Source organism: Echeneis naucrates, chromosome 21, assembly GCF_900963305.1.
Source record: "Echeneis naucrates chromosome 21, fEcheNa1.1, whole genome shotgun sequence".
Classification (NCBI taxonomy): Eukaryota; Metazoa; Chordata; class Actinopteri; order Carangiformes; family Echeneidae; genus Echeneis; species Echeneis naucrates.
This window is the reverse complement of record NC_042531.1, coordinates 15,249,604-15,276,246: the sequence shown is the minus strand read 5'-3', so window position 1 is coordinate 15,276,246 and position 26,643 is coordinate 15,249,604. Positions and strand designations below refer to the sequence as shown.

Genomic DNA, 26,643 nt, shown 5'->3' with positions numbered 1-26,643 from the left:
CTTTCTAACCATTTCCACAGTTTTTCCAAAAAATCGGAAAAAAATTCTATATATTAATATTCCATATTAAAACAAATGAAATATTCCAGCCTTCACTAACACCAGTAGAACGCTGTCATCGCTCTCAGATTTACAGTGCTGTGCTGTTTGACTTTTTCCAGTTGAAAAAGCCTCGGCGTGCCCTGGGAGTTGACACTGGGCAGGAATGGTAGTTTAGCCGAGCCAAACCTGACATAGTGACTGCACATCCAACTGGTGACAGCACCTTTCTCTTATCTCTGTGTTCTTTTAGGTGCAGACCACAGAGTGGTCAAATCCACACAAGTCTTCTCCTTCCAGTCACAATGCACATTGTATTTGGACACATAACTTTAACGTGCGTACTGTTTGAAAAGTAAAACACTAATGTGGATTTGGATAATGTGCTGCTGTGTTGCATCGTCAAACTAATTAACTAATTACTTTGGAAAAAAAACGTGTCCCACTAGGAAAAGTGCTCATTCTGTTGGGAATTGATAACATTTTCCTGATTAAAAAGAATCAAGGTTATAATCAGGGGGTCCTTTGCACATATGTAAGGCTCTTTTATAGGCTTATTTTAAATTTTTATTAATTCAATGATTACATGCTGGCCCATGGGCTACAAGATCAGTTGTCCTTGGATTGATTAAAAAAACCAAAAGTAATAACTGAATTGAATAATATCTTCACCACATGAAAGAGTACATTGTAATAAGTATTAAAAACTACAAACAGTGAGTTCTGAATTATATTTACCATTACTTTATGGTTGCTCAAAATGTGTCCCACATTGTTGATGTTTTTGGACACTGCTACTGTCACAACCCATAACAAAGGAAACATTGTATGATGTCAGATCTTTAAAGGAGTGCATGTGCAACAGTATAAAGAAAATGAACAAAAGTGAATATTTAACATTTAATAGCATATATGTGTACTAAGGATCCCAGATAATGATTTTAAAATTCTAAATACATATTAGACCAAAGAAATAAAAAATAATTAGCCTTTTATTTTGTCTGACGGTGTTGACAAAAACAAGCGCATAACTGAAAAAAAAAAAAAAAAAACTTTGATTTTATGAAAAAAAATACACAACCAGGAGGTTGCACCGGTACATTGCTGAACAGCTATGACCTGGATCTGTAATGATATACCTTCAGGTGTTTTATCCAAATTCTCAAGAATCAGTGATACAACAAATAGAAGTATTAGAAGTCACAGCAGCTCCTGCAGAAGAGCTCCATGCACTTGAGACATGCTTTGGCAATAACAACCAGTGGGAGCGCTTGCTTTAAGAGTTCGGTCTTGTAAAATAGAAAATTACAGAGCGCGGCGAGTAAAACTGTAAATACATCAGCCTGAAATCCAAAATATAGATCACAGAGGCTCTAATATTAGACAGGATGACAACATACTTGCTCTGCAATGGACGACCTGTCCGGGGTGTACCCTGCCATCACCCAGTGTGAGCACCCCCCGTGACCCAGAAACGGATAAGCAGTTGGAGGTGAATGAATGAATGAATAACATACTTCTTTGAATAATAATGTATGAGCATAGCTTTTGTCAGACAGTAAAGACTTTATATTGATATTCAATTTGTGTTTGTAGAAATAATTTCAGAACGCATTCATGAAGCTGAAAAATTGCACCGCTTGGGGTGAGCGATGAGAAAATATAAGCTACGTCCCAATTCAGGGGCTGCATTCTTCGACGGATGTAATCTGGCAGTTGTAGAAAGTGCTGAACTGAAATGAGACATCTGTTCCACAGAGAATTTCAGGCTTATCCCATTGAATCCACCATTCCTCAGGAGGCTGCCATGTTGCCTTGTTGGAAAAGAGTGATTCACGGCTTGCACACCATGAATGTTGGAATAGCTGGGTTGAGGCATCCCCAAATGGATCCTCCATTACTTGGCACTGGTAGCAGCATTCAAAATGAAACAGTGTTGTTGCGCCACTGTAATGCAATGTTCAAATGCAGCCTCTGAATTGAGACATTGCTCTCCTATTCATGTGATAAAATTCCAGGGTTAAGTGAATGCAAATAGGGCAAAATGCTCAACCATAAATGAGTATGCAGCTCAAGTTGCTGTCGAAGATTACTCTGCCATCTTTTTCAGTGCTGCACTTATTTTTTAGAAGATCTAAAATGCCTGTTCTGATCTCTGGGGTGAAGGACTGGTAGAAGTGATCTCTGGCTGTCATGAAATTCAACAGGCGTTCTCCCATTGCGCTGGTTGTATCGAAGCACTCAGTGATGTCGAAGGTGTTGTGAATGGTATGCTCCTCATATTTCAGACCCAGGCTCTGCAGGCATGAGACCACCGTTGCTGATGAGCGGTACACTGTGATGGTGTCCCCACAGAGCTCCTTCTCGTACGTTTTCCACAGGGTGTCCCAGCCACCTTCGGCTGGATAGGATTGGATTCAAAAACGCATTCATTTCAATAATAAAATGTGACTTTAAAATTCCTTTATCTTAAACTTATGAATGAAACAGCCAACTTGAGGAGGAAGTCGAGGGCAGGAAGTGATAGGGGTTGTGGGAAACAGGGTCAAACTTTTGGCAATTTATAGACACATTGATCAAGGTTTCACAGTTTAAGTGTGATTATATATATATATATATATATATATATATATATACACTACCAGCCACACTATAAACACGCACACACACACACACACTGAGTTCTAGTTACCCTTTTCTAGGATGATCATAAGTCGGCCGTTGTTTTTCAGAAGACTGTGGTAGAACTTGATAGTTTCAGTCAAGTCATCCACATAGTACATCATCTGTTAAGGAGAAGGTTGTGAGAAACCTTTAATTAGAATTTTCAAATTGAATTAGACTCATCTTAAATTAGAATTTTCAAAGGAAAGCAAAATTGAATACTGGCAAGCACATATTGGAAAGTGTTTTCATTCGGTGGAGGCATGATAGAAACACTGAAGTTAAAGGATCACTAATTGTATAGCTTTTGCTGTACTAGTGCCAATTTAATTCAAAACACCAGCAAAAGGATGTCGTACTACTTAAAGTCAGAGATGGAACTTTCTGCCAACTGGTTAAACGCACATCCACCTCAGTTGCAGGGGTTAACCAAGGACCACATGGAGAAAACCTGACAATAAGCCCGTAAACTTTGTGGACATACATAGTTTTTCAACAGAACATCCCAAAAGCAAAATGTTACAGCACCTGAATCATGTGTATGAAATCAAATTTCTTCACATCTCCCTTTGTTTTCACTTGCTTCTGATAGTCTTCACTGTGCATGATATGCCAAGTGAATGGGATCTTCTGAAGGTTTGCCGTCTTTGCTATCAGAGCTAGTTGGACATGTAATGAATGAATGAGAAACCATCAGTTACACTGACACACTGTAAAGCAGAATGTATGTACAGTACACTGAAACATTTCATTTAACAAGCTATGACTGAAGCAGAGATTAGAATCCATACAAAACCAATAAAGAATCAATACAGAAAGTTAAGCTTCTTTCAGTCTTATTAGCATGCTGCTGCACAAAAGAGCTTTAATTGCAGTTTGATCCAGAACTGAAATGGATTCTTGTCACAGACAATGCAATACACCGACCTAAACCAGTAAGGAACTTCGACTCTGATGAAAGTCACACAGTGTGTAGCAATGCAGCCAGGTGTGTTCCCAGAGTGCACATGATCCTTTTCTTTTTGCACACTTTGTTGTGTTCTTGATTTTTCATTTTAAGCCCATAAATGTGTGATTTTTGACCATCAATCTATCCTAATTAATCCATGATGAAAACATTTTTTGTTTTTTTTTTCAGGTTTGTTCACACATGCTGTCCTTGAGTGACACAGCCAAAGTCTAGACTTTGGCTGTGTCACTCAAGGACAGTCAGAGATTAGCCCTGGAGCCACTCCTCTTCATTTTCCTGGCTGTATGCCTCAGGTTACTGTCATAAAGAAAGGTGAAACAGGTGGTTCGTCTCAGGATGCGTGCATTTCAGAGGAAGTTTCCTTTTAAACTATATTTTCTATGTTTGGCTCCTTCCTTCCCTCATTTCTGACCAGTCTCCCCTGTTGAGAAGCCACCACCTGGTATCAGCCAGTAGATGAGCAGCACCTGGTGTTTCACTGACATAGTGTTTGGAGCTAAGCCCAAAGAGTTCAAAACATATTTTCCACAGGTTCACACAGTTTGGCAAACAGCAAGCAGGCTGTTATTGATTCATTCTGCACTAAAGGTCTGTTTAGCTGCAGGCTTTCCCACTTCTTCAAAGGACAACGGAAGCCCTTGTTCGTGTGACCAATGGATTCATTGTCACCTCTTTGACCAGAGTCATCCTGGCCTGGACACCCAGTTTCATCTGACTGTTAAAACTGGCCCAGGAAATTTTCCACAAGTGGATATAAGTCGAGTGTAAAACACAACTCAAGGAGAATTGAAACAATAGAATGCAAGCGACACCAATATCGGGATATTGTTTTTTTAGAGTTGCAAAAAATTCTGTTGGGTATGTTTAGTTGCACTTGGTCAATATGAGTTATTGAGTGTTGATCATCAAAAATATCAGATATCATATTTTTCCTTCCTGTCAATGCAGTCACATGGAAGTGTAAGTGAATATTAGAGTATTAGAGAATATTTGAATCCGGAGAAAGGATTAAAAAAAAAAAATCTGTGATATTCTATGCTGTGTTTGTTGAGAAGCTAGACCCACTTCTACTTCTACTAAAGTAGAAATTGTCAAGACAAAATGGCAAATAATGTTTTGAATTGTTGGTACCTTTGAAGTTATCTGAGAGCTGAGAGCTGCCCTCCACAATGTCAGCAGTGATGGGGAGAGCAGGGAATGTAGACTGCAGCACAGAGAGCATCTGGACATCTAACTCCCCTGCAACAAACCAGGAAGAGTACTTCTCCTTCAGTGTGAAAACATCAATCCACAGAAGGTTTTTTCAACTGAATACAACAAACTGTTCTGAAACAATCAGAAGATTTGGAAGATGTTTTGATGTGGCCACTGTCCGATAAACACTGCACTTTGTTCATCCTTATAGGGCCATCTGTGTGGTTATGTAACCATTACTGTGGTACTTGTGCTTCATCACATACCTCCACCACTTCCAACACCAAGAACATCCAGGCTGGTTTTACCTGAACCAATTCTATGTTAAACAGATGAGAGCAGAGTAAAATTAATAAATTTGAATAGCACATAACACTTGTATTGTACAATATATGTCATCAGGTTTAATTATTCACCACACGCCCTTTATGACTGTACCTCCCTTTTCGTTTTGTTCTTTGTGCACGCAAACTGTACCCATATATCCCGTTTCTGACTAACAAACAGGCATTTAGGGCAAAAGACACTGATTAAAAAAGTATGATGAACAGCTTTACAATCAAGTTGAAGGCACACAGGGGTATGAAAGCAGGAATTTAGTGGTGAAGTTTAGGAGTAAATCAACAGTGTTGTGTTGACATCTCTGAATTGCTGTTTATGTGCTTTTAAAAATCCACTTTGAGTCAAAATGTTGAGAAAATGCCACTGTACTGCCTGAGGCTTGTTTGGATTTGGACAATGGGCGCAAATACTAAAAAACAGCTTTCGACCAGCAGAAATGGCTCTGTGATGGTTTTGTGAGCAACATGGCCAGCTTTGTTCCAGCATGAAACCATTGGCAATTTCATCTTCCTTTGAAAAGGCATTCTCATTAAATGAGACCCCCAGATAATGATGTAAATTATCAAATCTTTCAAGCAGCATAATAAGACAGAAAGGAAGGACCGATGACCCCTCTCCTGGGAATTGTGAAATATTTTAAAAAATGATGAAAGCAATGGCAGTGTGAGGCTCCAACCTCGTTGGGTGTACCTTTTGAACTCTCCAGGCAGGAGGCTGTGAACACACTGGAGAATAGCCTTGTGTTCTCCTGACTTTTCCAGGTAGAACTGAAAGCTTTGGACTGTACTGCCCTCATAACACGTCTGCTTTGCCTCCGTAGCCATGAATGATCTCTGTAATGCATTTCACAAGTTATGTGAAAATCATTGTAACAGTGTGTTTTCTCTGGCTGTTTAAAATGTTCTATGCTTTTTCACAAGTTGCTGAGCTGAATTCAAAAGTTTAAACCGATTAGCCATAGTAAATATTTAACAGTTACCTTGGATATGTAGAGAGTAAGGACACAGAGACGATTGCTCTCCCACACTTTCCCTTTGTGGAGTTACAGAACTCTCTCCCACCAACTGGCTCCCTCCCAAAAGCGTTGCATAACGCTTAGATGATTAACTTTGGCAGAGCCGATTGCAACTGTGCTAACAGATTCTTGTAGGATCATTTACAGGATCTTTCTTATTATTGGCCTTTTTTAAGAATATCACCCTAAATTTAGCCGGTTTGAAACTTAAGAGATCAGCTTTTATTGAAAACTGTCCTTGGCAGTACTTTTGCAAATAAACATATTCTCCTTAGACAGCAAGCTGTTGGCATCCAAAATTACTATTGTGATGAATCCCTTTTGCCACTTGGACGCCACAAATTGGGAGCAAAAAACTGGGTGATGTGACTCAAGAGAAAAGCTCAAATAACTCCAGTGATGGATAACGTCTATCAGACATTTGATAAAAGTGTGTGGAGGAGTAATAGAATTTATGAACAGTCATTGGATTTATCTTGCGAGATAAAGTAAAGGCAAACAACGCAATGCCTGTAAAATCTAAACACTCTTGCAGTGGGTGTGTGGTCACACACTTAAAACGGTGAAGTTTTCCAGGTTTCAGCTCCAGTTCTTGGTGTAGTCAAACACAACCTTACAAAAAAAACCAAAACAAAACAAAACAACAACAGTGGTAATCCTAATTTATTGTAGTCATCTTTGTGTGCATGAATGTGATACAACAGACAATCTCAATTTCTCTACTTGTAGTGTTAGTTGTTTTGAGGTTTCCCTTAATTATTATATTCGTTATTTTTTGGCATTTTACGTGTGCTGTTTTGCAAAATGTTTCACAGTTCACAGTGGTTATATCTGTCTGTTTGAGTTAATAACGCTCCCCTCAAGGTGGTGCCAACACTATAGGAACAATTGCTCTGGCTGATGAAAAAGACTGGGTGCAGCTGCTGTTGTTGACTTGCTTGCGTTTATTAAACCAGTGTGAACTTTAAGACCTGGTACAGCTAAAGGCAGGCTTTGGTGTAAAATCCACTTTGAGTTTCATACTTAACACAGGTTTTATAATTTGTATAAAACCTATACTGTGACTTCGCCGTGCATATTCTCACAGGAATGTTCATCTTAGCAAAAATTAAGAGTTCACTCTCCATGGAAAACATTAAATGCTCAATTTAACATTTCTTTTTTTTCTCTTTCCAAAGTAATTTGATCCAATTAGAGCAGCAGTGTGATGTGCTCAGCAGCACAGCCTGCCAACTGCAGCACATTAAATTTACATGATGCAAGAATCTGAATCTGATTAACTCTGATAGTTGTTTAAAAATTTGATCATGACTATAAAACACATTGTGTTTAGAAGAAATCACATGTAAGCTAGTGTCACATTTGCACAAGCATAAAAAATGTACACAATTAATAAATAATGCTACGAAACAAGATTTGTTAAAAGCTTGTTAATTATATATGTGAAAAATGAAGCTGCTTAAATAAGCAGCTACGTAACCAGAATAATGCAATCACTGGGTTCATGAACTGGATTTAACAGAGCTGATCTAAGACTATCACTCCAAGGTTATTGTTGAAAATAACTCTGCCGTTGGACTTCACACTGCTGCTTGGGTGTTGAAGTAACTCCAAGACGCCAGCTTTCAGCTCAGGTGAGGCTGTCTTACTAAAGTCTAGCACCTCTGTGAGAAAATCGAGCAGCAGCTCTCCCTTCTCATCCCCTTCAGTGAAACACTCGGTGATATCCAGCTGAGACGGCAGCTCGTAGCTCTGGTAGCTCACTCCCTTGGAGTCCAGGAAGCTTTTGATGTCTCCAGTGGTCACGCACTGACTTATTTCTGTGTTACAAAGCTGTTCCCTGTAAGTCCGCCACAGCTTTCCCCAACCACTCTCCCCTTGAAGAGATGACGAGAAGACACGAGTAAGAGTCTAAAGTCATGTGAGACAGTTGTCTGTTGAGCTAATGCTAATATCACCATCTTAGTGCAATGACAATGTTTAGATGTCATCAGTCACAATCATCATGCTCAGATAGCTTAATAAGTTCATCCATTACTTGGCAATTACCGCTTACTGAATGTTATCATATTTACTGATTAGGGAACATGAGTAAAAACATTAACATGTTGGTAACGCTAGAGGAAAAGTCATGGGATCACAACAGATTCAGAAAATATCTTATAAAAACTCCCAATAGATTACAGACTGTTCTAAAAAGGGTGGGTCAAACAATACTGCCATTCCTTCAGATAAATTGCAACCGATGAAAGCTGACGTACCAAACACATCAACAACAGCAAATCATTTACAGGTACATCAGTAATATGTTCCACTACTGGAAATGTGTACTGTACTTACCAGAATTGTATATCTCTAAAATACTCTTATATACATATCTATGTGTTTATAGATAGGAAGGTAGACAGATAGATACACTCTTAAACTGATTTTCTTCCCTATATATAGTCTAACAGTGTACATAAAATGACTACACACAACCAAGAAAAAGAAAGATACAATGTCTTCATTGAAGATTAGTTCCACTAACCAGAGACAAGGATGATAAGAAGCTTGCCGTTCTTGTTGAGCAGACTGTGGAAGAAGGTGATGGTGGCTCCAGGATCCTTCACATAGTACAGCATCTGTTGATTTCACCACAGATAATCAGCCGGAAACTGGATTCATGGAGCACCTAATTGTATTGCTACGCTAGACAAATGTTCTAATGCGATTAATGGCTTTGGAGCGCCACCAAATGAATATGACCTAGATGTGTCAAAAAATACAGAGGCGCTCGCGTCGCCAACACCAACCTGTACCATGTGAATGAAGTCAGCTTTCTTTGTCATCTTCTTGGCTTTCCAGTGCTGCTCAAATTCGGAGGCCGTCATCTTGTTCCAGGTAAATTTGAGGTAATCTAAATCTTGTTTCTGTGACACTAAAACTGCAGACAAGCATCACATAAAATCACCCGAATGTCACCATATTTTTTACAGAAATGTGACACTAAGAAATGAAAATCTGTATTTATTGCTCCATGTTACTTCGTGTGAATTGATATCACATTTTGGGAGTTAAATACTGGAGTTAAAAAATGTAGATTTTAGCGTATATGCTGACTTTTTGTTTTAGGCTATAATATTTGCAAATGCTGCTCATCACATTTCAGATCAGCCATCAACACAAACAACTCAGCTGTGTTACCGCTGAGACCACCTGGCATCAGCATCTGGGAGTCTATGTCTTTTCCCCCTCTATAAAGTTTCTGAATGAAAAGTTTTAAACTCGTATTTGTGCATATACTGCAGAATATCTTCAACTTATTTTTACTTGAGTAAAAATAAGTTTCCCAATACAAATTATCTGTGACTGTTTTCCAACTTAACAGTGACTCAGCGTTTGGCTATCTAATGGAAAACATTTATTGTGCAACTTATGTTACAGAAGCAGCAACAGAACCAGAAGTTATCGCACAATTGAGGATACATTCCCAGAGACTTTATATACAAACATAAACCTAAGTTATTATATATACTTGGCGCTCCGTAAGCTGTTTGGGACTAAAAGCAGTGAGTCACAACCTTACAAGCAACACCACGCCTAAACTGAAAGCTCATGGATAACTAAAAATGAAATAGTTTTGTATGAGCTATGTCAAGCAACCGCTTAAGTTATGGCCTTTCTCTGGGCTGCTGATTCAAAGTGAGCAAGTATGAGCAAGTCTTGAAGTAGTATAGCAGCTTTAGAGCAAGCTTTTGAAAACACCAACCCTCCCAAAGATGTGTGTCAAGCTAAGAGCTCCGACTGCAGGAAGTTACAACAGAGAAAAAAAACGCAGAGCAAGAGCATAAACACTCAATGCATCACATAAGGACCTAAAAGATAAATATAAGGGACCTGCAACATTCAGTGCAATCTTAATATTTCAATAATGGAGGTATGTGTGGATAACCAGTGGCAATGGTACCGTAAGAATAGACTGGGTCAGCAATCATTACACACGGGAGCTAGTAAGAATTTAGAAACACTTTACAGGATGGATTCTACTGACCGCTACTGAACTATCAGACAGTGTTATATGCAAGGGCCTGTGTGATGTATATTTCCCCATTCAAGGTTGTATTCAAGCTCTGGTCCCGTTGATCCACAAAACAACGGAACAATCTGCCTGGAAAACACATGCACGCTGATTTTCAAATGAGGCTGTGAGAGGACGCCTGCCATCAGGCTGAGACAATACTCAAGTAATTCAAATAGTTTGGTTACAAAAATGACATTCAATTTTTCTTTAATCAAAGCTGGCTTTGGTTGATTTTACTCGCGTTGTAAAACATGTTCACACGCATGGCCATTGCTGATGCACGTTCCCAAAATCAGTGGCACAATCGTAGATAAGATGGAGCAAAGCAAAAAAGCAGACACAGAAAATGTCAAAGCTGTGGGACCATTTCAGGTTGAAAAACAACAGGAACACTGTTTAGTCCGTCCACTGTGAAATGAAAACCAAACCACAACAGCACTTCACGATGCAGCACTTGAACCTCAAGTGCGCAGAATGGAGCCAACACAAAGTAACAAAGCATAACGTAACGTCAACAGGCCCATTTTGTTTTTTGTCCTTTTTCTCTGTTTTACCATTGCTATACAATAAGGCAAAGGAATTTATTGGATTACTTGATTAAGTGATAAAATGAAAGATAGAGTACTTGATTACGGTAGCTGAAGCCCAAGTCTCCCGAGGCCCTCACCTTCATAATTCATCTTTTAAAAGGATTAACAATAACAACATTCTTGCAATGATGTCACAATTTCGACTTGATTCATATCGCGCCTAATCCAGACAATGTTCTACTGTGTGTGTATGGAAAACCTCCTCTATGGTGAGTACAGCTGCTTGCGTACGTGTCTACAAGTGAGTATAATGTAGGCAGATTCCTTTTATGCCGTTGAATTAAATACTGAGACATATTTGCTGTGGTATGTGTGTGTCTCTACAGGATGTACCTTTGTAGTTATGCAGCTGCTGGCTGCTTGGCTCCACCACCTCGTTATCCACAGTCACCCCTGGGTGCTTCAAGTGCAGCTCCGAGAGCATCTCAAGGTCAATCTCACCTACGGGCACCAGCAGTTTTAACTTTCAAAACCTATTTATTTCTTGTAAATAAAGACAAAAAAAAAAGACTCAGATATTTAAACACTCTGCAGATCATCACAAAAGCTCCGGCCCCATGGACATTACGGGTTTAAACAGGAAGGCGCTAATAGCATCTGTATTTTATGCTGATATAAGAAGAAAGTCTATTATCACTGCCAATAGTATTCTTTTTAATATCAATTAACCTCAAGCAGATTATTTTGTTCTAGGTCTTTCTGTAGATAACAAGTTGTTCAGTGGCATAAATTTAAGCTCAAAGACTGATGTGGACAGATGCCAAATCTTTCTGATTAGAGAGAATAATACCTTACGGAGGAGGACGTGGTCATCCGACTGGATTTAACAGTCCATTAGAGAATCTGTGACATTGCTCCATTATGATAGCGATGTGACAGCTGAGGAAAATTGAAAGGATTGACTTTGACATGGGGGAAGAGTAATGGCACTCGCGGGCAAGCGCTTGGCGTGCTCAGGAACAAATTAACCTCTCTGTGTCATGAGTACAGGAAACAATGGGCAGTAAAGTTCTAGACTATTGAGGTCACTTTGTCTGTGACTGGAGTTAAAAGATTATTCTGACAGCAGTGCAGCTGCATGCAAACCCTCGACATGTACGTGATAATAAACGTGCATGTTTTTACTGCTGCAGCCATAAATGTTAGCGCTGATTCACCGATTCAACGACGGCCCCTCCTCGTCACCTTTGCTGTCTGCTTGGGAGGACACTCATCTATTTAGTGTGTCACATAGAACATGAGATAAATTCAGCAGTGAAAGTGTCTCATATTGTTTGTTCTCACCAGCTCCACTTCCAACTCCAATGACATTTAGATTTGACTTCCCGTCTCCAATGCTGAGGAGAGAGCAGAAAACACACTTTGAGCCTTCAGAAGAATCAGGTCTTAAAAATTCACATCCTGCAACCTGCCAAATGTGGGTCACATTTTAGGGCTTGTAACTGTCAGTTCTTCGTGACACTTGGGTATGTGAGGTGTCCTGATCTTGTGTCTGAAGCACCTCCACACACTGAGACTTTGATTGTTGCCATGAGGTGTTCTGTCACTCACCGTCTGATTTCAATAACACTATGTAATTTAGCTGTGAGTCATATCTCAGTGGATTTCGCTCAGATTTTCTTTGAGGGCAGTCACGCAGAGTAGAAAGGTTTTTTTTTTCTTTTTCTGCATGACATACAGCTTATAGAAGTATGGATAAACAGCAGGAAGAGATGGCGCCTCACTGACAGCCATTCAAACTGCCGCACACTGAAGCTGATTAATATAAATACATTTGTCTAGTCAATTATTTGATTTTGTGAGTCAAAGAGTAGCAGTTCGGTCCTGGTTTGATCAGTTTTAATCAGGACGCGTTGGCTGCCTTGCTGCTTTGTTAAGTCACTTCTTTTTGACTTGTTTGTTTGCAAGTAAATCATGCTGATTAAAAACAAAAAAAAAAAAAGTCCATGGAAATACCTGTTAGTCCATTATTTGAATTTTAGGTCATGTTTTACTATCTTTGAAGTTTGCATATTTTTGCCAGCTAAAGGCTAATTGAGGGAGAAACTCATTCGAACCACCAAACAACTTTGTTACAACAATGGAAAAAGATTTTCACGAAGGACTGTGTGGCAATGCCAGTGATTTGGTAACTGTGTAATGGCAGGTATTAAATTCATTAGAATAATCATTAAACCGGCTTAGTTAACTGTCATTTTTTTTTAGCTCCACTTGTTCCACTTGTGCAAACACCTCTTCACTTTACTTGGAACTGGGAGTGACTGACAGTGTTGGTGGTTAGGCTACTGAAACATGGTTTCAGGGATCATTGGAAGAGCAGAGCATGTCGAGACTGCTCCTGTTTCTGCATTATGTCAGAAGTCAGAGTCCTTATTTTATTCCTATATATTATATCTGCTGTACTCTGATGTTACAGCCTACTGTCCATAGTGTGGTGAATTCATTCCCCTCTGGTGTGTGTGTGTGGTTTAATACCTGGCCAGTATGTCTGGCAGCCTACTGTGGATGAAGTCTCGCATACACTGGTGCTCAGACGAGCGCTCTAGAAAGAGCTGGAAGGATTTCTGGTACCTGCTATCATCACTGACCAGACTCATCAGAGGAAGTGCCATGGCACTGAATCTGGCAAAAAAAATAAATAAAGAAATAAAAAATAAAAAATAAGAATTGATTAAAACAAACAAACAAAACAACAAGTATTTTTGTTATTATCTTAGAGTGTCTCAACTACAACTAATCCCCCCCCCATCCGCCTGTTGCTGCCCCGACCTGCTGAGGTTAGTGTGTACCGGAGCTGAGCGCCTGATCTGCGGCTTCATGTCAAATGTTTGCTGCGGAAGCGGCAGCGGCCAGGCGCAGGGCAGCTTGAACAGGCTCCCCGGACATGCGCACCGCCGATCGGCTGCCGATCGGAGGACACCAACCAGGAGGTAAACATGCAGCATGATCATTATGTTTTTGTTTTTTTTTTTTTCCACTTACATGCGGGGTTTACGAGCAGGACTGAGAGAGGCCGATCAGATCTGCAGGCTGGAAGAAAGCCCTCCCACCGGAAACACAGTTTCCTCTGAGGGATCGTCAAAAGTAAAGGAGGAAAATAAAAACTAACAGCACACACAGAAAACTGAAAGCCATGTGAGTTATTTTTAAACACACAGTGTAGTCCACACAGTATAGTGCATACACACAAGAAGCCTCTCCATGTTTTCAAATTATTGATATAATAAACGAAATGAACGTCAAGAGGGAAGATAAGGGATATATCATTTTAGATCCCTCATTTCAATCTAGAATTTTTTCTTCTCTCTGTTGCTTTTATTCATGATTCCATTTATTCTGCATGGCTTTATTGTTTTTGATGGCTTAATTCATGTCAAGCGTCTTTGAGCATCAAAGTGCTCTATAAATAAAATGTATTCTACTACACTATAACTTATTAGACAGTTTGAAATACAGCAGGTTTCAATCTGTTTTCCAGTTTGGTGTTTTGGCTGACCCATTGCTTATCCATAAGATTTTGAGTATGACTTTTGCCTTAATATCATAGGAACTACCTAAACAGTAATACAGACAGCTTGACCCCCGTCCAAGGAGACATTTTTGCAGTAACACAGTACAACCCAGCACCTCCACATCACCACACCAAAAGAAACGAGTTTGACAAAAATAAAAGTCGACACAGTAGTTATTGTGATTGATTTCAAGTCTCTGCATGGCAATTTTTTCATTGCATCAAGACTTACTCCTGGAAAGATTTTTTTTCAAATGTGAGAAACTTTAGTTTGCTATCATAAAGTCATCAGCAGTGTTAGGTGTGTGAAACGATTGCTCCACTAAAGACAGACTAGAAGCAATATTATGCTTTCACCATACAGGAAGGTTCAGCTGATGAAATGCTGTTTCCTACTGTGCGTCTATTGTGCCCATGTTTACCACTTAATATAATCTCACATCGACAGGAACAAGGCCAAGAGTCCAAATTAGATTGCAATTAGAGTGTTTACACCATCTGAGGAGATTTGAATCCAGAAAGGGAATCCTGAGGAGAATGTGTCGTCAGATTTCAGTTAGTAGTCTAGTGCGCTGCATAAGTGTGTTGTTTGGATAGAAAATGAAGACAGTCAACTTTTAGGGCTTCACTGGGGCCCAGGGCGGTTGATGGCCTCGTACTGTGGTCCAATTATACAGTGACCTTTGACCCCACTGAAGACTGAGTCAGAGGTTCTGGCACAAAAATATTCTATTAAGTAGGTCTTTTGAGCCTGCAATGGTTCAGATGAAAGTGGGGCTAAAGCTGGTACATGGCTGGACCCAGTGGGTGCAGGGAAGCTGAGGAAGGGTGCCCATATGCTGTGCACCTCTGTGATTTATCACACATTAAGACAATGAACAAACGAGAGCAGCAGAGAGCCAACAAGAGAGACGTCACGCGAACTGCTAAAGAAACTAGATTATCTGAAGAGCGTGTAAAGAACAGAAAAGCCAGCAACTGCAAATGAGTAATATGCTTTGTGCAAAACAGCAATAAAGGTTTCTGTCCGGTGGACCACCAGAAGACTTTTATTTTGAAACTAGAAAAGAATTAGTTGAGTTTGAAAACTAACAATAACTTTAACAGGACAGACTGAAAACAAAGCTGTGTCCTAAATTGCACATTTTAACACATATGGAGCAGAGGAATTTGTACCTCTAACACAAGTCTGGCTCTAAAGAAGTTTTGTTAAGTGGCAGAGTTGAGGTAAATCGTGGCAAATATTTTGTGACTCTCAAATAGTGGTTGTGGTACCTGCGAAAAAGAAAATATCAACTATATTCTCCTTCTTCGAACACTTGTCATCTAACATTGCAGGTACTAAATCAGAATTTGACCTTTTTGGTTTTGAACTGGCTTGTTTAAACATTAGGCTGCTTGTAGTAACAACTTTATTTCAGACGCATGGGGTGATGTCAGGATCAGACAAAGATCAATAAAATACAACATATTGGAGGATAGCACCATTTCATGGTGTTTAGTTTAGTCACCCAACACTGAGAAGGTTGCGGGTTCGGTTCCCAGCCTGGGGCCTTTCTGTGCGTTTACATGTTCTCCCCTTGGTTGTGTGGGTTTCCTCCCTCCATCCAAAGACATCATGTTTGGGTTAACTGCTGACTCTAAACTGTCTGTAGGTCTGAGTGGTTGTTGGTCTCTGTGATGGACTGGTGAGCTGTCCAGGGTGACCCCTGACTTTGAAGGCATCAGTGTGTTGTATCATTACAGCGCACAGTGGTCCACAGCAGGCTCTGTGCTGAGGTCCTTTTGAAAGCAACTAATGAAAACTGCATGTGAGCATGTTGGCATATGTGCACAGTTGGCATCAGCAGCGACGCCCATCCTCCTCATTCCACAGACCACTTTGTTCACTACACTTAGCACTCGGTGTGGCATAAAGAATAATAACACGATGACAGACGTGATACTGCTGATATTAAATTACATTTGAGCTGTGTATCCTAGGCCTGCACTGTGCTGGGCTATTAGGAGACGATGATATGATAACAATCATCAGCGCACATCAGATGGTTAATGAGACATACCTTACATGATGCTCAAACACTCTTTTCACATTTTAGATTACATTTCATTTGCATGGTTCAATGTGAATACCAAAAGGATCCTAATCAAAAATGCCCCAGTAGTCTGCCGAATAATTTACCACAATTCTTTGGATATATCCAACACATGAATAGTGTTGAGTTTTGCTTCCTACACTTACTAACCCTAACCCTATGTATAGCTTTAGAAGCCATACCTTCAGCCATGCGAATGTTGAAGGTTTTTATGTATTCAAGAAACTTCGCCAAGAGAATTCAAGAGAATTCAAATTAATACTTAAGTTAGTGTGCTAAACCAGCATCTGAAGGAAACTGCCAGAATATGAACTTTAAGTCGGAAATCTTATGCCAAATTGTCCTCCTTTCATTAGCAACAATCACGCTCAGGCAAGGCTGAAGGTCAAAGTCGTTCTATTGATTACATAAGCTCAGACAACCTTATCTCATCTTATGACTGTTTTTCATGAATATTGTACAGTCAGAAAAATGGAACCTAAAAAAGAGAAGGAGGGAGGGAGGAAAGTATATTTCTACCCAGCTTATATCTTCCCACTTCACTATCTCTTGTTGCAACAGATGAAGCAGAAACTCAGAAATTCTTTCTCCAACACACATGGACTGTTACTGTGACGTGTTTAGGACACAGCAGCTAAACAGCATCACTTTGTATAACTGTGCAATTCTGTGCTTGATACAAAGTAATGTTTGCACCTGTTTTATTCTGTTGTACAACATGCTCACATGACACTCCAACAAAGTGAAGTTCTGGTACAGTATTTACCTTTTTCACCATCTGAATGAAATGGGGGGGATTAAAAAGATGTGCTGACAGAGCAATAAATACAAATTGCAGCTGAGCCTGCTGGAGAGTCATCATTTCCACTGATATTTTGTCATAAATCAGAATGTTTGACAAAGTGAAACTTTGACCTTATGATAGTGTGAAATGAAGAGCTTAGGAATTCTCAAAATGACTCCACTACACCCTGGAGGCAACATCAATGTCTGTACCAGCTGCACAGCGTCTGGTCTTCAAAACATTTCATCATTCATCAGTTGTATCGATTAATACAGATTGGACGTAGGGGCCAGGCCTGTAAACCCGTGCTGCGGCGTAATGTTACGGAGTGATCCCGTTTCTGCTCTGACCCCAGCTGGTTTCAGCTTCCTCTTCTCTCCTCCTGTTGAACTCTTAACCTCAGAAACAGCTGTCTCGTGAGTTTGAAACACCATCGTAATGCGATAATAAAAACATGAGAAAATGTCTGCCAGGTTTGTTTTAATCACCGCTGGGGTGCAAGCGAGCACATGGTAAATTTGTAATAATTGATAATAAACATTAATTACCATGAAAGGTTATTCATTGTTCTAACAAAATAATCATTAAGCTCTCATTCTGTTCTGCCAAACTTCACCACGGTGCATTTTATTAGGATGATCCAGCTTGCTTGTAATGGATGAATTCTGATTAAAGCTTGACACTGCCATTATCAATCCATTCACACGTCTTCATCTAAACTTGCAAATATGTCTTGAGAGCTACAAAAATAAGATGAATTGGACGCGACAAGATCAGCCCACATCTATGACACAGATCAGATGACCATGACACAAGCGTTCGAATTCAACCCGCTCTTAAACAAAAGTGACAGTCTTAAATAAATGAATTAGATGAGACAAAAGATTTAAACACTGTTTCGCTCACAACCTGCAAGCACCATGGGACTATCAGACTGGGAATCTGACTGGAGGACAAGATGAATCTTATCAGCTGCTCATCTATTCCGGGCTCTGCCTGGGAGCGTGTATCAGTAATTACAATTTATCAGGACTCCAGTCAAGGAGCTGATGAAGATCACGGCAGGACTAGAGCAACCAACCAAAGCATTTCACTCGGTGCATCAAAGAGGAAAGTATGCAGTGTTTTCACATTGTTTCACAATTTATTTGCATTTTTGTCCAGCTCTCCATGTACACACAATAGGAACACAAATAGCATGGTACTGTAAACAATGAATGAACATAGTTGTAAATTTTTTTGGGACATAACCCATTAGATTTCTCTCATGAGGTCAGAGGCTGGCCTTTGTTTTATAATGCAAATGCATCCAAACACCTTAATAATCCGTCAGTCACATTATTACAAAATTGAAAACAATTAAGAATTTGGTTGGAATATTTACCACGTCCCATCACTGGCCAAATATCAGTAACACTGCCGAAAATAAACTACTGTAACATGTTCGGCAACTTGTAAAACAGAATCCTTGCAAGGCCACTTGGAGCACTTTCTGCCAAAACGGATCAAGCATGCCTACATACAATCATCTGTTAGAGCGTTAACAGGTGTATTTGCACAACCATCACGATTATAGGGTCTGGTAAAATACATTCAGAAGGAGGTCAGATAACACAAGACCAGATCTTCAGTTTGTAGAGGCAGAAAGAGAAACGGCGTAAACTCTGGTTGGTGCCAAAACCACCAAGTATAAGGAATTTAACTCTCCACTGGTTATGATGAATAATGAATAATGCCCAAAAGGATATCTGAATGACTCCGTGAATTTATGATGCACCAAAATAATTTATGACATGACCCGTGAAAAAAGAAAATCTGAAAACATCTCAGGCTACAGTAAAGAGAACAAGTTACCTTTTGCGCATGAGCTGGAAATATAGAGACATGGAATAGCTTTTTAAATGTATGTGCTGACAAATATTTGGTATTTGCTGTTTATGATGTTTTGAGCCCTGTCTGCAAAAAAAAGGAAGAGAAGTATTGAAAACTGACAAAAACTACTCTCTTGCCTTGTTCTCTGTCAGACTTTATTAAATGAAGTGTGTAAAAAGGACAGGAGTATGACAAGTAGTTGTGTGAAAGAAACAAAGCTTTGCTCCAGTAAGAACTGCGCGTGACCCAGTGGACAGTCCTTCCCTTTCATTCTTCTAGTTGTTTTGGTGATCGGGGCTTTTTTGTTTTGGCCTGTGATGACAGTAAAGTGTGGATGAGCTGTGATCATCGTCATGCTGGTATTTAATAATTTGCATTCAAAATCTGTCCGGGCCGTTCTCTGATCGTTCTGTCACCAGATCAGACACTGCTTCTTAATCTGGCGTTTTACGAGCTTCAGGGAGGAGAGATTACTGCATTAATGATTTAACTCAGGGCAAGCCTGCATTTGGTTTCCACATATACACAACATATGGCATCATCCACAAAACACAGTCCAACAGCAACAACTTGGATTACAATTAAAACACTAGAAAAGTTATTTTAAAGGAAAATCAAATAAAAAGTGAATCAGCACTAACATAGTGCATAAAACATTGTTTATTCTCAGAAATTCAAAAAAGAAAGGCTGTTTACCCAAAAGGCTTGTGACAGTTTCTTTTACAAAGATCCAGCACTGATGAACAAAGTTAAATGTCAACGTACCATTGTCCTTTGAATGTCACAAGTGACTGCAGACTCCAGATGTTCTGTCTCCCTCACAACACCAAAATGAGACTGAAATCCAGATGGCCCTTCTGAACTGCAGGGTCCACACCTGTGGTACTGCTTTGTCTCTAAGAGCCTTCATGTTTTGTGGGTTTGTGCAGTTCTCCAACTTTGTATCCATGTCGCAAGCAGTATAAAAAGGAAACCAGCGGCCTTTTTGATGTCCTATGCTCACGTTCACCTTCATCAGCTTTGGCTCCTCTTCATGGAGGGAAGATGGCTGCAGCCAAAATTCAGATTGACAACATGGACTCCTTCATCGGGAATTCACAAGTGACCTTTTTGTCCATTTATTTTGTTTATTTAGTACAATTGACACTACAGTGAAAAGTCACCAGGCTCAAACAGGTCAGCAGTCAGGAGTATGTGACGGACATGGTAGCCAACTATCTGAACGCAGTCAGGAGATGCAGTCTGAGGTCCCAGGCCAAGTGCGTCCTTGTTTATGAGGTATAGCAGTCTGGTTACATATCCATATCACCATCATAGGCCAGGGTCAAGGGCTTCTGTGGCGGAGGAGACGTCTTCGTGATTTTGGATGGCTTACTGGGGGGAGGAAATAAGAAGACCACAGACAAGAAAGAAAAGGTGTCAATGGATCTAACTTAGTCGCGCAGGGAGGCACAACATGACTTCAGTCTTTACAAAGAATACAATTATCTGATAGCAGCACCACACAGTCGACAAAACATTGTGACGCATACTTGTCAGGGTTCAGGGAAAGCTGATAGTTAGGAAACTGGTTTTTGCCATGTTTACTCTGATCTCATCTTTGTGTTATACCAACAACGGAGCTTTTGTTCTTTAGATTGTGCAGAGTGCGGAAAATCTGTAGGGTAATATAATACATACCAGACCACGAATGATAGCGCAATAATGAAGAGTATTATGATGAATCCAACGGCAGTCACGGCGTAAACCCACAGCTTTACTCTTCCATCTGTGCAATCAAAATCAGTGTCAGTGCAAAGTCGCAAATAATTTAAAGATAATCTAGTGAAAGGCATGGATGCACAGCCTCTCTCCAACTTAAAGACAGATGTGTTACAGGGGAAACAGGTTCATTGTCAAACATAATTCAGAGGCGTGACCAGACTTTCTTGGCAGTTTTATGGCCTGGTGACCAGGTAATGATAAGCCCAGTGACTGCATTGACTTAGAATGAAGTCCACTCCTGGTGATGTTAGATCTACAAAGACAGGTTTGAAAGCAGCAGTGATCTCTGGCAGGCTGGTTGAGCTCTAAAGATGATTTCCATTTCAGTACCTGGGCCAACTGGTCGCAGGGTCCACTCGCTTAAGAGGTCCTGGCCCTGAGACGGCCCCGGTTTTAATCTTCCTGAGTTGGTTTTCACATCAGCTTTCTTGCTGTTGTCCACCCCCGGGGTTCTGGTGCAGTAGTCCAAGAAACCGTGCGTTGTCATCACTTCAGTGTAACCCTTCTCACACCCACACACTCCGCTCTGCATTTGGAAGACCATCATTTATATCTGGCAGAAGACAGCTATAATTGTTACCTTCCTGTCGCTACCAAAACAGCCTGCTCCACTTTCACTTCACTTTCTGGAGACTTTCTTCTCTGACTGCAGGTCGATTCATCCTAGCTCTGGCATTAAACTGTGCTCCTCTGGAGGGGGGAGGGGATTATGCCAACACTTGTTTTGTATTCTAAGTGCAGTTCCATGAAGGGTACTCTAAGGGGCAGTAAAACTTCAAGCTTAGGCTATTATTTCTCATTTCCAGCGACTGGCTGTGTGTAGTATTGGACCCACCTCACCTCCCGTCTTGAGATTACCTGTAGATGTTACATACCCCACATTCATTCGTGAATATGATTTTCATTTAACTGCCTGCTCTTGGCCATAATAAATGCCATCTATCAAACTCCATTTAACACTCTACCTAAAATGTGGGAGGAACAAGACAGACCAAAAACACAGTGAGAATTATTGTGAGCACAGGGGCCAGACCAAAGTACAAGGATCTTACCGTTGTGCAGTGTGAGAAAGGTTTGGTGCACGGAGGATGGCAGTGTCTGATCGTGGTTGGCCTTTTCTGTGAGTAACACCCCCCTGGAGAAAGACAACAGGTTCTAATTTTTGTTCCTTACCCTGCCCATTGATCACCAAATTAATGTAGTGTCAGACCTGATTAATGGCTCCAGTTGCCTATCAGGGTCCCTGATCAATCTGTGAACATTTTAATTCCAACATGGAAAATTGCATGTCAAAATATCAAAGAGTAATGCCTGGGGTTGTTGGCTCCTCAGTAGAGAGAGGTTATTCCTTCTGGGCTCATATTTGTCAGAAGCACTTCCTTACAGCGATAAGATCACATTCAGCCACTATTTACAGCACATCAAGCTTGCCTAAAGCTTTTGCTCCCAAAGCACTATTAACTCTGTTCTTTTTCTCCACACCTGCTTTACTTGCCACAAATACAAATGCGTGATTATATTTATACGGATTGAGAGCCTCCCTGCTCGGAATCTGGTTTATTGATTACTTATGTTAAGAGGGAGAAGAGAAATCAATGACTGAACAGAGCATATCAAATAAGGTGTTAAACTCAATTACAACGGAGTAATAAAATTATTCTTTGTTTGTTGCTGCCTGTGCATGTCTGTTTAAGTGTGTAAGAGGCAGAAAATACATGAAGTATGTTCATACTGCACAGTTATGAACTATCGCTATTGGATTTCATTAGAGGAGGTTTCTGATTGAATCTACTGAAGATTATTATCCACACACAGAATATTATTACAAACTGAGATGAACAGTAGCAAAGTACATCATGTTTTTAAATTCACTGGACACATATTTCAATTATGTCTTCAAGTGTAAATCCGTTTTAAATTTCTCTTCAAAAATTTCCTGCAAAAAATAACCTGTTTGACAGCTTTCTCAGATAGGTTTTCTTTCATGGCAACATTTACCATTTCCATTTTATGCAATAAAATAATCTGATATCATAGGAAATGTCTGTGATCCAGAAGGAATTCAGTTCAGAGTGGGAGAACAAAACCACAACTGGGACACTTTCAGCTGCAGTATGCACTGAACTAGTTATACATAGCTTTTCATATCTGTAAAAGCATGTGGGTTTGTACGGATTCCCACGATTCTCTCTGCATGACTCATCCAGAGGGGCTCAAAGATCCTGCAGCAACTCACCTGTGACATTGACACCATCTGAGCGCTGACACCACACCACTCTCTCATTGTTGCTCCAGCCTCCTGTCCTCCATTGGTAACTGTGGCATTTTCCTTCTGTAGTAATGGGAGAGAGGTTGTTGATTAGCAGTTTGTGCTACATATCCAGCTCTGTCATCAGGCTTCCCATGAACATTAACCACCGCTTCAGCCGTTGTACGTCGTCTTCCACTTATAAGTGAAGATGTATTGTGTTTGTAGTGGAAGGAAGAGAGCCACTTTTCCACTGAGGCAGTGTGCCATGAGACACTGATGTCTTCAAAGGAAATTAGATTATAGGACCTGGTTGGAAATAAATGACAGACACCAAACAAAGGCTTGTTTTTCCTGCAGAGGATCACTGAGACAAGAGAGCATTGATAAAAGAGACTTGGGTCTTATTTGATGCATTAAAGAGAATCTGATCACATGTGAAGTGCTGCCCTTTTTGGAAACAGAAGAAACATCACTGGAGAGGATAAAGTAACACCTATAAGCTACACAGACGTACTAAAAATGAAGAATCTAATGGGGTGAAAAAGCACATGCAGCATTAAGTATGATTTAAAAGTCAACTCCAATGTGAGCTTTGAGTGAACATCCTGAGTCTGGACAGCTTGACATCATCAGGGGGAAATGAATTCCTAAGTTCATCGACATATCTTACAAGATGATGTCAGGGAATCTGTCCACCAGCTGATGCACAGTAGAAGTTGGGAGATGCAGCGAGACAGTGACCAGAAACAAACTAAAGAAAATCCCCCCTTACTGCAGTTTCCTCCCACCGTCCAAAGACATGCACGTTAAGGGTAAGTTAGTGTGAGTGATTGTTAGTCTCTGTCTGTCTCTTTGTGTTGGCCCTGTGATGGGCTGATGACCTGTCCAGGGTGACCCAGCCATCACCCAACGTGAGCCGGGATTGGCTCCAGAAACCCTGTGACCCAGAAACAGATAAGCGGCAGAAAAATAATGGATGAATGAAAGTCCCCCCTTTGGAGTTTGAGCCCAGGTTTCAGGGGTTGTGGAATGACTTGAAGAGAGTTAACACCAGACCTCCAAGAATATGGTTGCGCAGCAGCAGTTCTGTGGGAAGAAAGGGCTAAAATTCCCCCTTAGCTTTGCGCAGGTCCAAATTCCAATCCTTACAGTAAATCTTCAGGGTTCACTGGCCTTTACCACCAGCAGTGTGCACGTTGAATCAGTGATTCTCGTAAATCAGCGACGAGAATCAGATAACATTTTATGACCAATTGCCACAGAAATACAGATTATTCTGACAGACTTTTCCGGGTTCTGCATTACCTTTCGATGGCTAATGAGCACCTTTTCATTTTACTTGAATTTTTTAAGCAGTTACTCTGTTGGAAATCAGTTTCACTGATAACTTTGCCATTACCAACACAAAACTGCCACTTACACACTTATAATATCACCTTTTAGCATTTTACCTCCATAAGGGTAGGCAGACATTAAGTGGAAGCCAATAGAAGCCTGAAGTCCATAATGTCTGTAATGAGCTGTAGGAGTGAGTGAGTCATGGGGCAAACACTACTCTCACAAACTCCCAAAGTAATGGTGCCTCCATTCATGCTGATGAATATTAGAGTGTAGTTCCCAGAATGACTGGATGAAATAGAAATGTTTCTGTGGCCTCTGTGAGCAGATCTTAAGTTGAAGAAATATTTATATGTGAGCAATTTCCATTTCATTGATCCATTTTAAGACACACAGCCTTTTGTTCTTGTTCTATATTTTAATAGATTCAGGGCGACTGAAGGCACAAGGAGAAACTAAGCTGCTCTGAAAGCCTTGACCTTCCACTTACTTGATATTCAAAAAATATTGAGCTCATCCCATGATTCCCCTCTTTTTTGTCCATTTAGTGAGAGAATAAAGGGCAATTGAACACACCCATTTCTTGCTCACCTCCAATGATTGGGTTTCTAATGTGTGTTTGTTGAGCCCGCATAAACTGATTTTTTTTTTTTTTTTTTTTTTAGCTTACAAGAACCAAGTGCTAACATAACATTGGCATATCATTACCCCAGTAGACAAGTGTGAATTAAAACGTCCAGCAGTTATGGAGCAACATTTGCATTCATTTGAAGTCGTGGTTTTGCCACACGATGAATGTCGTTCTCTGCTTTGGACTAGACTTCTTCGTGTAGTGGAGGAAAGTAGAAATCAGTGGTTTATTAAAGCTGCCTTCTCTGCTACGGAAACAACAGTTTGAAGGCAGTGAGAGTGAAGGGTAAGAGCAAAGCTTCAGGTTGTAAAAAAAAATAAAATAAATAAAAAAAAACCCAAAACAAAACGAAAAACAAAAAAATAAAAACATAGGGGACTACAAAACTGGATCATAATTGTCACTGAGTTTATCCCAAGTGACCTATTTTAGACATCAGTTATACATAGTTTAAAAAAAAAATCATGGAAGGAAAAAATATTGCTGCTTTTATTTGGGTTAAGGCTAAACATATGAGTTCCTTGGTACCTTTGCAGGACTGGGTCTCAAAGACTTGATGCGGGCAGCTGCCCTGGTTCTCCATGACCTGAATGATCACAGCTCTGGAGCGGGCTTGGCGACCGGTGGTCTCAAAGCTCCGCCCCTCCAGGCATGTCAGCTGGCAAGAGCTCCAGGATGACCACTCAGTCAAATGGCAGTCTCCTGAGGGCAGAAGTAAGACAGGAAAGACTTCACAAATCGTGCCAGGTCTTGGTCAATAACAATGAGACTTTCTCTTTTGAAACTCCAGGGTGGTTTATATTCTGCTGGCCCACACTATTTCAGGGATCATTTTATTGGCTTCCCTGCTTGCTCCTGAAACATTTAAAAGAGATCAAATGCAAGTTCAGCACACATCTGTGTCTGATAATGTACCAAATGCACAAACAAATTACTCAGCCAGCCCAGAGGATATTCAGAAGTCATTGACCAACAGGCATTATAAATTATACAATATAAGCTATAATACAGAGCTCCACTGTCAGTACAAAGCACTGAAATGCTCATAGGATAAGCAAAAATAATTTGGTTTGGGTGATGTTTGTAGTGGTGAAAGGTTAGCTCATGTCCTCTGTCAGTCTCTAAACAACACTTATTTCATTGAAGGTCAAACATTTGTATTTATTGTGTATAATCTTTGACAGGATAATCTTGTGGGGACAACACTCACTACCGCAGCTCCTCAGCCACAAAAGCCCGCTTATTCTCTGTCCTGAACATCCATCAATGACTTTGTGTGAATTTACGCATCTTATTGTCTTTCATCCTCAAACGGATCCACTCTATCAGCTTCCCTCATGCTGCTCTGGCTGTGGAGACATGCTGTGGCAAAAGCTGCAGAGTGTAGCAAACAGCAACACACATACTGTATATATCACATACATGTCAACAACCTCTCCTCTGGCCCCTAGACTGTGCCTGCTACCTTCACACACGAACACGCAGCAAAAATACACAAATATCTGCTCTTGCCATCAAG

At 40.3% G+C, this 26,643-nt stretch overlaps 3 protein-coding genes across 5 annotated transcripts in view; all 3 read right to left on the bottom strand.

Annotated features, from left to right (window-relative positions):
* Positions 1-2,087: 2,087 nt before the first annotated feature.
* On the bottom strand, positions 2,088-6,033 carry LOC115062211 (histamine N-methyltransferase A-like). The gene is made up of 6 exons (XM_029530843.1): positions 5,900-6,033; positions 5,134-5,186; positions 4,805-4,912; positions 3,232-3,362; positions 2,732-2,825; positions 2,088-2,440 (listed from the first exon to the last, which is right to left on the bottom strand). Exons 1-6 carry the CDS (start codon positions 6,031-6,033, stop codon positions 2,088-2,090), a joined length of 873 nt encoding a protein of 290 aa, XP_029386703.1.
* Positions 6,034-6,869: 836 nt separating this feature from the next.
* hnmt (histamine N-methyltransferase) lies at positions 6,870-13,925 on the bottom strand. 3 transcript variants are annotated; one of them, XM_029530603.1, is made up of 7 exons: positions 13,860-13,925; positions 13,353-13,499; positions 12,162-12,214; positions 11,211-11,318; positions 9,020-9,150; positions 8,755-8,848; positions 6,870-8,101 (listed from the first exon to the last, which is right to left on the bottom strand). In XM_029530603.1, the coding sequence occupies exons 2-7, from the start codon at positions 13,487-13,489 to the stop codon at positions 7,740-7,742; spliced, it is 885 nt and encodes a 294-aa protein (XP_029386463.1). In that variant the 5' UTR covers positions 13,490-13,499; positions 13,860-13,925; the 3' UTR covers positions 6,870-7,739. The 3 variants fall into 3 exon arrangements, with proteins under 3 accessions (XP_029386463.1, XP_029386462.1, XP_029386464.1); XM_029530602.1 differs by lacking the exon at positions 13,860-13,925 and adding an exon at positions 13,647-13,749; XM_029530604.1 differs by lacking the exon at positions 13,860-13,925 and adding an exon at positions 13,667-13,711.
* Positions 13,926-20,308: 6,383 nt separating this feature from the next.
* Positions 20,309-26,643, bottom strand: part of thsd7ba (thrombospondin, type I, domain containing 7Ba) — a 184,093-nt gene continuing 177,758 nt past the window's right edge. Inside the window, exons 26-31 of the mRNA XM_029530839.1 lie at positions 25,653-25,826; positions 23,141-23,236; positions 21,957-22,039; positions 21,235-21,430; positions 20,821-20,908; positions 20,309-20,514 (exon numbers count right to left, since the gene is read on the bottom strand). Coding sequence (XP_029386699.1) covers positions 20,433-20,514; positions 20,821-20,908; positions 21,235-21,430; positions 21,957-22,039; positions 23,141-23,236; positions 25,653-25,826 — 719 coding nt within the window. The 3' untranslated portion in view covers positions 20,309-20,432. The remainder of the gene's footprint in view (positions 20,515-20,820; positions 20,909-21,234; positions 21,431-21,956; positions 22,040-23,140; positions 23,237-25,652; positions 25,827-26,643) is intronic.